The sequence below is a fragment of the Bombus vosnesenskii genome, unplaced genomic scaffold (genome assembly GCF_011952255.1).
Source record: "Bombus vosnesenskii isolate JDL3184/JDL3185 unplaced genomic scaffold, Bvos_JDL3184-5_v1.1 scf7180000013605, whole genome shotgun sequence".
NCBI lineage: Eukaryota > Metazoa > Arthropoda > Insecta > Hymenoptera > Apidae > Bombus > Bombus vosnesenskii.
This window is the reverse complement of record NW_022883144.1, coordinates 546746-559400: the sequence shown is the minus strand read 5'-3', so window position 1 is coordinate 559400 and position 12655 is coordinate 546746. Positions and strand designations below refer to the sequence as shown.

The following is a 12655-nucleotide window of genomic DNA, read 5'->3' as shown; positions in this document are numbered from 1 at the left end:
AGAATCACAGAAGCTATTTGCGAGTGCTTATGCGTGTATAAAAGGAATAAACAGAGAATATTTTGCGTGTATGGTAAAGGCTGTGCTGTCCAGCTGAAACGAAACAAAAGGAAAAAAAAAGAACAGCACTGGTGAGAGGATGTTGTTGCCAACGTTTAAGTATGTTGCCAAAGGATTTCCCTTTTGTGGGTATAAAAACACAGTATAAAGTAATATTCGAGTTCCTTTATTTTTTTATGTCTTTCTTTTTCGCGTCGTGGAATTGGCAAGATGTCAATTAAGAAGTACTCAGTGAGAAAATTAAAAATTGATATTTGAATACAACACACGTTCTATAACAGAACATGTTCTATAGTGATGTTTATATATGTATATATATAAAATGACATATATATATATCTACATATATAATTATATATATTCAATATAATTATATATATATATAATTTTCCTTTTTTACATTAACGTCGTATTGTATTATCTGCCGTTTGCTTAGCGATTAATCTATTTAGAGCATAGATAAGCATTGTGATATACGCATAAATAATCAGGTAACTGTTGTTTTCTTTTCTCTTGTCAGCTGAAAAGCCAAAATACAAAAAAAACCGATAAAAAAAATCAGTGAAATATTTTCGAATATTACTTGCATACTGTATTTCGCCGATGATACGTATTCAGATGATAAATCGTTTAAATCTGGCACGATGAAAGTAAAACGGACTGAGAACGAAGAGAGTAACGAAAGAAACGGAAATGGAATTCATTTTGCGAATGCAACAGAGAAAAATTGTCAAAGACGCGTGTCTTGTGTCATGTTAAGAGAAAGAATCAGTCGAAAAAGTGGAATTGAAAAGAGAAAAAGAAAACCCCGATTTATTCTCAGGATGCGTAAATACAGCGGTCGTTGCTTACTATTTTGTTATTAACGATACTGAGAACTTCAAATTCATGCAAAGCTATCATGGACCATGGATGTAAAGAGTCATTTGCCATGGAGTGTAAACGAAGAAAATATGCAGTAGAAGTGAGAGCGAGCGCGAGAAAGAGAGTGAAAAAAAGGGAGAATGCAAAAGAGAAAAAGTGCAGATGTGCGAGGGAAAGAGAAAATGAGAAATAGTGTGTATTTCAATATGCTTCTACACATGAGAGCGAAAAAAGAAATAATGTCCTCCCAAATAATTATTCACACCGAGAGAAAAAAAAAAGATAACGAGAAAAACGCGTATAGTGTCGCCATTTGGCCTTTATGCTGTTCTATCTGCGATTTCATACAAGCTTTGCGTACGATACTGTGATATAATATCTCTATTTCTTCGTTTTTTTCTTCTTTCTTTTCCTGTTTCTTTTTTTTATTTTGTTTTCCTCTTCCTTAGTTGCGTGCGTGTAGATTCACACAGGAAGAGAGAAATACACATACAAATCGTAGAATTTGAACGTGGAAATTTCTATGAGATATCCTTCGATATACATATATATATATATATAAATAGATATATGTTGTATGAAAAAGAAGCGATCATGCGAAATGTGAGAAACAACCAACCACCGTCTCCTGCGTTTAATTTGTAAACGATTAAAGCGCTAGTAACGCGGTTTATTTCATTCATAACCGTGAAAGTCTAAATATATCAAATAAAAAAACGCAAAAAAGATAAGAAAATAATAAAAAAACATACATGTAGATTTCAACAAGTGCATCGAGAATACACGAGAGAAATATACGTTTCGATTTAACGAAAATCATGGGATAAGAAAACAACGAGAGTTTTGAGCGTGACTACATATTTCTTGCATGTTGTCTACTTTTTCATTGATTCTGTTACGCTTTCTCGTTATGCTTTCGCGATGACTCCCCTCATTTCTCGCACAGCTTTCTATCTTTCTTTTTTACTTCTTATACGATTGTTATGTAAACTTGCGCTTTTTCCTTGCTTACTTACGAGGAACGCGTATTCTGTGGTTGTCAGAGGAGGATCAGAAGTGAAAATAAGTCCATATATGATGGAAGATTGCTGAATGCAGCATTGTTAGAGGCATACGAATGCACATACGCGAGTATATTTGGAAAAGGATAACGTTAAAATATTAAGCAAGTATTTTTAAGTATCGAGGGTTTAGAAATTATTTAACTTTATTTTTCTTCGAACATCTCGATGTGTGCATTACTGACGATCCTACCTGTATCACGTCATTGCGCCACTTTTATATATGTTTGACTAGAGAATTTCAGAAATCGACGTTTTTCTCGTCTGGCTCCTATGATTAGTTACTTAATAAAAATAACAGAAAAAAAGAAGTGTAAAAAGAAAGGGGAAGGAAGGAGAAGCAAAGCAATCTCAGAAATATTCAACATTCCTTGGTATCGTTTTCAGGAGGAAGACTCTTTAACGCCTCCGTTTGATTTATAAAATATTGATTTACAAAAAAAAAAAAAGAAAAGAAAAGAAAAAATGAATTTATTTTCAAGGTTTTTCTCTTGCAAAAGTAATAAGGAATTACAAAGAGGATACTTTATTTACTAGCCATTTATATCGTATTCTGCCAGTTTTTATTTATTTTGCTATATTTGCTTTATTTTATTTTATTCTTTTCTGCTTTAGTTCCCCAATTTTGATCGATCGAATTTTTCAATTCGTTTTCGTTTTCAACAGTATATATATATATATATATATTTCTTTTCTTTTTTTCTCTTTTTCACGATGTCACGCGATCAAACGTGCACTATTTATCTCGATCTCACCTGAAATACCGTGCGCTTTTCAAATTCACTGTGTTACATGTAGTTTCGTTATTATTATTATTATTATATTATATTATATTATATTATTATTTTCGTTTGTCGAATGTAATAAAACTACTTGCGTTTTTACATTGGTTGCACCCAACATGCACTGAATGCAACTTCTTCGGTTCGACGACCTGTCTAAATACTGTTACCTTGTTGTATATTATATTTAAAAGGAAAAAACAAAGAGGAGAGAAAGAAAATAGCGTTCGGAAATTTGTATTTATTGCACTGTGTACGACCAATGAGTACGAATTTTCTCTGCCTCCGTTTAAAGAAGAATTTTCAGCTGTTCTGCGTAAAGGTTCACTGGTAAATTTTGTTGATCGTCATTAAAATGTTATATATAAATATATATATATGTACATATACATACAAGAATCTGCATATATATATATACACACACACACACATATATATACATACATACATACGAATATTAGCGTGTAGAAGAACGTTTCTATCATTTGTACGACAAACGATTATTATCATTGTCATTATTATTATTATTATTATTATTATTATTATTATTATTATTATTATTACTACTACTACTACGAAAAGTAATCTGATAATAGTTGATTTTTTCAAGTTCTCGCGCGCATTTCATCGAAATTCCAAAATAACACTCGGATATTATTTTACCGGGAGACAAGGAAAAATCAGAGGATCCGCGGATCGTCTGGAAACAGAACTATTTTTCTAGTTACTACACACGTAGAAATACTGATCTTACGAATTAAGCATTATTTATTTTGTAAAACGAAATAGCGTAGACGGAAGCACAGTGTTTCCTAACGAAATTATATATCGATTACGTCTGTCGAGCAATGTCAACGTTACTTCTTTGTTTTCTTTCTTTTTGCTAAAATAGGGACAATAAAGGATATCGTTAGAGAAAAGAAAGCAAATGCCGACGAACGAACATATAGCAGGGGTAAAAGAAGAAAGGAGGAAGGAAGAGAAGAAGAAGAAAGAGCACAATCGCGAAATCGATTCTTTTCAATGTTGATTGATAATAAATGTAAAATAAAAGCGTGCTGCGAAACTTGAAGGAAGACAAAAAACAAGTGAGACCGCTTGTAAAGTTTTTAGATAAACAAGAATTTTTTCCTTTTCTTTCTTTTATAGAGAAATATGTTCTCGTAGGGATTCAGTATTGGAAAAATTGATGTAAATGAGTCTTCTTATTAAATGAAATTTTGAGCGTATGAATTCCGAGCTAGAGTATACTTTGAAATACCGTATGAAATTGATTTGTGTTGAAAAACATGGAAAGGATGCAAAAGTTTATGTCTAAAAGCTTTTCACAGCGTCTTTTGCGAACACGAAATTCGAGGACACGAACGAATATAGTTGTTAAAATAATTTTTTGCCATGCCTTCAATTATCTGATGTCAATGTTATTTGATTGCTTGGCATTAAATGATATCACTTGCGCTACAAATTGTTGAGAACATCACTTGTTTTTGTTATTAGCCCCTTATTGTCATGCACGCTCAGCATTTTATTTAAAAACTTGATTTTAATTCTAATCTTATTCATTTTGTTTTTTCTTTTTTTTGTTCTTTTAATGAGTCGAATATTATAGCCTCGATCAAATTTAATCCTAAAAAAATTATTATTGAATTATTCAAAATTAATTATAAAAATTCTTGTATCTTTTATATAAAAAATTGAGATTTTTAATCAGAGATTAATTAAATCCTGATTTACATTGTAAAATAGAATCTTCTTTAGTGTAATAATAACTAATAGTATCGTTAGCCACAAATTCCGTTGTACTTATTTTCAAATTTGTTAGTGAACAGAACAGTCCAGAAGTCAGATATAACATCTTTCATCCTGAAATAATATAACACTCGCAATCCTTCACCGTCAGTCAAAGCAACTAAAGATTAATAACTCTTGTGTACGTTAACAGTAATTTGAAATATAAAAATTTCTCTAAAGAAACTCTTTAGATTCAACAATCAATCGTAAATGGCAACGTTTTTCAATAAAAGAAAAGTGAGTTACCAGAAATTAATTTGAAGATATTCCTTCCAAAAATAATTTATTTGATTTATAGCATAAATATTATTTAATATCGTTATAACAAAAATTTTATTTAATTTTAGTTTTAAAAGCGAAGTAGTTTTTGATAGTAAAAACTTTAATCAAAGGAAAAGAATATAAGAGTAAAGAACTGCAAAATTTGTGATAATTAACAACAGCAAATTTTGCAATCCTATATTTTTATTTCTTCCTAAAAAATCAAGTATAGTGATTAAGTAATCGGTGCAAAAAAAGCAAACATATTTTTAATTTATTTGGATACAACGATATTGTAAGTCTGCTTTCTTTATCTTGTTATGAAATCTGACTAAAATCGTAAGAACAATGACCAAACATAGTTCAAATAATTTGCAACATCAACGAGATTAGACATCGAAGAAGAATATCGGAAACAGGTAAATATGCTTTAAACATAACTTATACTAAAATACCAGAAACTCAAGTAATTAACCTTCATCAAATGACAGCAACTTCGACAGGAATTACTTTTTACATTGAAGTAGAAAATAATAATCCAGTGTGTCAAATACAAAGATGTAATAATATAGTTACAGCTTGAATTCTGATATAAGTTCCTTTAGCAAAATTAATGTTCCATCTTCGTGTGATACATCTTTTCTAAATAGATTAGTATGAGAAATTATAACACATTACAACAATTATATTTTTTAACATGTATTTAAAAAAAGATATTCCTGCCACTATCTTTTCTATTTTAAATCTAATCAACTATATAAATTATATTTTTTTTAACCGTTTGAGTCCCAGAGATCATTGAAAAAACAAGGTCGAAAAATCCCGAACAGTGCGATAGCGCTTGTCTTAATCGATTACGAAGAGAAACAAGCGGCGCAATAGCGCTCGTCATATTTTTTACTTTATCAAATACATCTATATTATTATATATGCGTACTATTAGTTTATAAATATTTCAAGTTTTTTCAACAAAAATTATTGAGAAGATAATAGTGAAATACAAAATACCGTCAGTTATCCGTAGCGTTCAAATGTACTGGGACTTCTCGACACAAAATCTAAACAGTTAATATAATAAAAGGTTTTAAACATCTTGTTTCGTAAAATATTACAAATACGACTCTTTACGAGAGAGTTGATTTCTATCGATGATTTAAGCATTTTGCATTTGAGTGTCCAATGTGAGCGATACGTGCAAGTGTGACTGCGTTATGGCAGCTAGCGAGTTTCCCATCTATATGCTGTTTAATTCAGGAATGAGCGTTGCTCTTCCTCTCTTCAAGTGTGGTGTATACGCGTGTAACTCAAATAGCCTTATCTTGTAGCGCTTTTCGATATCGTTTCAACAAATTGTTCATTTGTAGAATTATTCATTTTCCAATCTTTTATCACCGCGATCATAACATCCTTGTTCTACAGACAATTAATAATAACGAAATACATCATACTGATTATATCGATTCGCTTGGAGACACTTTAAAGTTCTTTCAAACATATGTATAAGTATCATTTTTCCTCTGTCTTTCGATAATATCTATATTCTGAAAAGTAAAAATAGTAACAATTGCCAGTTGTTACTATTGTTTAGGAGATTTTAACACAAACATCTGCTTTTGGTAATATTATATTCCAATATTAATAGCACGATTTATCTTATTCTTCTAAATCATAAAAATATCTTATTACAAAAACGATTGAAATACATGCATTCTGCGCAAATACTAAATTGCATGTTCTAAAAAAATTATAGTTCATAAAAATTGTTGAAAATATTATAATTATGCAAATCGATCCAAATTCCTATGTGAATAATTTTCATATTTTTTAATAATTTCGAATACAAAAACAATTTTCTGTTTGTTTTATTTTTTTTTACATGATACATTGTTATCTTATTAGTACTAAAAAGCTTTACAAATTTAAAAATGATTTAATTATTTAATTATTTAATTTTATATTCAATACCTATTCAATGGTTATTAAGAAAATGCTTAAGACATATTGTGGCCTTATTTCCTGTTACATAATTACGTTTTTTCAAGTTCCTAGCGGTAATTCTCGGGCTGTAAAACTGACTCATTCTAGAGGTAATTTAAACAGGATAATAAACGCAAATGTTGCAATTTCATGGTGTAACTATTTTTTTATATCATCGTTTCCCCAAAAATATTTTTTACAGCATTTCATATTTCCTTTTTGCTCTGCATAAAAAGATCAAAATCAAGATTAAAATTTGATTACTCGCCTTATCATATTTAATAAATTACTTTCGTATCGACAAATATGATCATTAATTATTTTTACTAGTTTTGATTACAATCTATTAATTTAGATATTAATACAAACCATAATCGCTCCGCAATTTAAGCTACTTGAATAATTATTAACATATGTATATAGATATCATTTAATAAGAAATATTATATTATTTAACAGTCCTATACGATATGAGTAAGTAAGAATGATAAAAGTCAAAGTATAATAAGCTGAAAGTAATTGCTAGATCATTTACTGATCTAAGTGTTTGAAATACAATTTTATAGAATCTTAACTATACATGAAGTATAACAATATTTCAAAGTTTACTTGTTAGAATAAACTTTTAAAATTTTTTCACATTTAAATTAAAATTAAAAATTTATTCACATTATAAAAATATCAGATCAAGAAATTGCGCATATTGCAATCAGTATTGCAAACATTGCAAGTTATTATCTGCTGAGGACGCAGTATTAATACATTCTTAAATGATCTATAGGGTAAAACATTCTCTTACTTATAAACACTAATATTTCTATGAGATACGTTAAAATAGTTATTAATTTAGTCTTCGTTTAAGTAAAGCGGTACTGTATAAGTCGCATATTTCTTGAACAATTCATAAATGTATTTACAGAAATACACATCCCGACAAATTAGAAAATATCACACCATATCCCATTTCAGTGGAGGTGGTGGTAGTAGTGGTAACGGTGGCTTGTAACGTCCCTATCAGTTCATGATCGTCTTCTATATAAGTTGGACGGTCACGGTTAGTGTTCGTATTTACGTGCAACAATTTTGAAGTGAATGTTAGTACATATTATGAAAAGCAGTTTACAAAAAATTTTGCTATTAGGCTCTTGTTACTGTTCACTACTTTGATTGATCTGAAATATTCGGAAGATCTATTGTGAACTACTGCACATTGTAAGTATAATGCAATTCGTTAGACCTTCTTTCGACGTAATAGACCGCGCATCTTTATGCAAATTCACATTTTTCTAAATAGTACTGCAGTAGAAATTATTATATATTATGACAAATACTCTACTTTGGATATTTTGTACATTTTTGTATATCATGTGTATTGCAGGCTTAAATTTTCTATAAATGCATAAAAATCCGCAGTCTACTAGTTAAGTCTCTTTTTTCGTTTTATTCATTTTTTAATTAATACTTAATTCTTCAATTTTATTCAATAATAAATTTACAAATATTTAAAATTACATATCATTTTATTGATAAACTTTGAATTTAAATATTTAAATATTAAATATTTATAAAAATACAGTTTTGCAATATTATATTGTAATTTAAATTATTATAGATAGCTTTTTTATGCTCTCTATCGTTTGTAATTATTTTTCTTATATTTTGAATTATAAAGTATATATTGAAATTGTTTTATAAGAATCAGGAAGTGCTTGATAAATTTGATAATTTTGATAGATAACAATATCTTATAGCTCTTGTAATTAAGTCATTGTGATTTATAATATAATTAATTTAATCAACTGATAAATTAATTAATCTATTAATTGATAGTATCTCATATTTACTTTGGGCCATAATGTTATCTGTAATGTCAATTAGAAATGTATCTAATCTAACGATATTATCATTGTTCATCTTACAGAAGTACAAAAATGGGTACTTTTACAATCGTTTTTACATTGATAGCGATAGGTAAGATAATGATTGTTAATATTTTTCCATTTAGTTTTTATTATAGAAGTACATTGATTTTGTTTTTTATTAGGTATCTCTTGCATCGAGGCTGTGAAGTCTCCAACATTTAGCAATACTTACACATTAAAAGGAACTTTATATATTCCATATGCTGAAATCCGAGAACCATTCTATGCATGGTATGATGGCAAAAGTGGATCTAGTAGAATCGATTACTATGGAGGTAATTTAAGTATAAATTAATATAAATCTGAAAATTAAAAAAAAATTTTTTCTTTGAAAAAAAAATAAATTAAATTTGATGTAACTAGGAATGGTCAAGACTTTCCAATTATCACACAAAGGATCATATGGAAAAAGCATAAAAATTGCCCCAATAACTACAGAATCTGTTCTAAATGAGGAAACATGTCTTGAAGTAAATGGTACTAAAGAAATTAAGGTTCAACCTCAAGCTATTATTCCAGACACAACTGAAATGGAGGTAAAATAATATTTTCCCATTTTTCCCCAACGATTTAAATTTAATTACTAATATAAAGTTAAATTTTATTTAGTGTATTGGAGAAGAAGTGATTAATGGTTTATTATGTGAAAAATGGAGACTGGAACAGGAGGTTGATGGAAAATTAAACAAATATACTTTTTGGATAAGATATAAGGTAATTGTGACTCTACATAATTTTTGTCAGTTTAATAAACATCATTATATCAAATTATTCTAAAATTAATTATAGAAATCTCCACGTGTACCTGGTTTAAAAGAACCAATTCCTGTAAGGTATGAGATGAAAGGATTCAATAGTCTTTTGGGCTCTCACTATGATCATTACTATCTGGATTATGACTGGTACTCTTCTGAAAAACCTAGTTCAGAAGTGTTTGAAGTTACAACAAGTAACTAGAATTCTTTTCATTTATTAACATAAATTTTATTTGAATATATTTCAACTATAAAACGTGTATCATAAATAGATATGACATGTGTTGGTTTTCCCGGACCTGGAGACAAACATGTATACACATTTAATCCTATGCGTGAGTTTGTTCACAATTATGACACTCATGTAAATGAAGCATTTGAAGATTTCAAAAAAACTCATAACAAGGAATATGTAAATCATGTAGATCAATTGATGCGTAAAGAAGTATTTAGGCAAAATTTAAGGTATATCGTATATTTGTACAATGTACACAACTAATATGAATGTTCATAATCAATAACTGATATAAATTTCTTATAGATTTATTCATTCGACCAACCGAGCTAATAAAGGCTACCAATTGAGTGTTAATCATTTGGTAGATCGTACTGAGTTAGAATTAAAAGCTTTACGTGGCAAACAATACACTGCACATTACAATGGAGGACAACCTTTCCCACACAATGCTGAAAAAGAAGTAACCGAAGTCCCAGATAGTTTAGATTGGAGGCTCTATGGTGCTGTTACTCCTGTTAAAGGCGTGTATCTTTCTTTTTTAATTATAAAAAACATTTCAATAAAAATTTTTCAATATTCCAAACTAAAAAAGAATTTTCTTAATTAAATAGATCAATCTGTTTGTGGATCTTGCTGGAGTTTTGGTACAACTGGTGCTGTTGAAGGCGCGTACTATATGAAGTACGGTAAATTAGTGCGTTTGTCTCAACAGGTAAAATAGTTTAAATACAACTAAACGAATATTATAAGTAACAGAATACTTTATTATGATTTTTCATAATTATAGGCGCTTATTGATTGTTCATGGGGCTATGGAAATAATGGTTGTGATGGTGGTGAAGATTTCAGATCATATCAATGGATTATGAAGCATGGAGGTTTGCCTACTGAAGATGATTATGGTGGTTACCTTGGTCAAGTGAGTAAATTATTAGATTGCAAATATTTCATAGACAATATTCATATGAGTATATGCGTGATAAAAATTAATTTTTTAATCGTTTCAGTGGAATACCATATTTATTAGTAAATTAAAAATTAATTTTAAAAATTGCTTTCAATTATTTTTTTGTTTAGGACGGTTACTGTCACATAAATAATGCTACACTGACAGCCAAAATTACTGGCTATGTAAATGTTACATCGGGCGATGCTAATGCTCTAAAAGTTGCCATTGCTAAGCATGGTCCAATTTCAGTCGCAATTGACGCATCCCATAAAACATTTTCATTCTACTCCCATGGCGTATATTACGATGAGTCTTGTGGTAAGTAAATGCAACATTTTCTGAACAGACACCTGTTTTTCTAAAAATAAATAACATCTTGTTCATAGGTAATACGGAAGAGAGTCTGGATCATGCAGTTTTAGCTGTAGGTTATGGCAGCTTAAATGGAAAGGATTATTGGTTGGTCAAAAATTCATGGTCAAATTACTGGGGCAACGATGGTTACATTCTTATGTCTCAGGAAAAAAATAACTGTGGTGTATTAACAGCTCCAACATATGTTACTATGTAAGAAAAATAAGTAACACTATCTTTATTTTTTTAATATGAATATGTAAGAAAAGAGATTATTGAAAATCGAAAATATACATTCTTTTTTAACGATAAAATTTTGCTTTCTTAATATTCTTAAATATAAACTGTATATCTAAAGAAAAATAAATTGTTAAGACTACATCTTTTGGGTTAAATAAATAATATGTAATTATAGAATTTAAGAAAATTAGCTTTGTGTAAACATAAACAAAATGACTTTTATTGAAAATCTTTAGTATTTAAAAGCGGCCTTATAATTTTTGTTCTCTTTGTTATTATTACTAAAAATATTTGTATAACAAAAGACACACAAATGTCATAATTTTTCGACTAAAATTCTATACAATGTAAAAACAAATTACGTAGTAATTGCGATTTGCCGATTCGCAAAGTAATGTCATTTGCTCGGTATAAAAAGCATAAACGAACATAAACAGCTACAGAATTAAACAATGTCACGTTCTTATTTCAACACAGAAAATAGGCATTGCTATACATAGATAACTCTATAACATTGATATTAAACTATTGCTTATGTATTGGAAAGCCTGATGCTGGAATTATAATAACAATTACTTACAAAAATATATGTAATTTCAGTAGGCACAGTTTGCGTAATACAATTTTTTAAATCGTTGTAAAATTATACAGATACTGAAATAGTTACATCACTGTGCATTCAATATAAAATCGAATATACAACTAAAAGAAATGTTACACAAATTAAAATGAAAGTATTTGAAATAAAAAATTTATATCTCGTAATTCTCCGATCATATGTAAACTTTTATATAATAATATTATTCCATATTTTCTATATTCGTCAATCTATTTTAACACACAGATCCACATTTATCATGTGATCGGTGTAATACAATATTGATTTAACACAAAAATACATTTGTCTGAAAAAATTAATTTTTTAAAGTATAAATACATAAAAAGGTTGAACGTTTGTTACAAATATATTTCAAAAAATGTGAAGTATTTTTAATGAATTTCATTGTTTAATATATAGTCTTCATCTTTTTAAGTTTCATATATATAAATCTAATAGTCACACCATTTCGTTCAACCGAAGTTTAGAATGCATAATACGTTAAAAAGTAATTTTATTTAGAAACTTATTTATGCATTCAGCATTATGTTTTTAATCATTTTATAACTTGTGCAGTTTTTGTGCTATTCAGTCGATTAAATTATACGTTTTGCTTTTATACGATTATAATTTTTAAAAAAACTTCCAATTATCATATTACATAGTGATAATTTTCGTATGACGGTACTACTCTCGTAAATTTAATTGAAAGAAAATAAATTTATAAACAACCTATTTTTAAAATTGATTTGACAAAGAAATGCGTTTTTAATTAATATAAGCTACATTTCAAAAACATATAG

At 28.6% G+C, this 12655-nt stretch overlaps 1 protein-coding gene across 1 annotated transcript; it reads left to right on the top strand.

Moving 5' to 3' along the window:
- The first annotated feature begins 7794 nt into the window (after nt 1-7794).
- On the top strand, nt 7795-11320 carry LOC117238749 (digestive cysteine proteinase 1). Its single transcript, XM_033503908.1, has 12 exons — nt 7795-8008; nt 8718-8767; nt 8841-8993; nt 9082-9254; nt 9328-9432; nt 9508-9667; nt 9746-9938; nt 10015-10232; nt 10323-10423; nt 10499-10630; nt 10789-10978; nt 11047-11320. The coding sequence occupies exons 2-12, from the start codon at nt 8728-8730 to the stop codon at nt 11229-11231; spliced, it is 1650 nt and encodes a 549-aa protein (XP_033359799.1). The 5' UTR covers nt 7795-8008; nt 8718-8727; the 3' UTR covers nt 11232-11320.
- Nucleotides 11321-12655: the final 1335 nt, after the last annotated feature.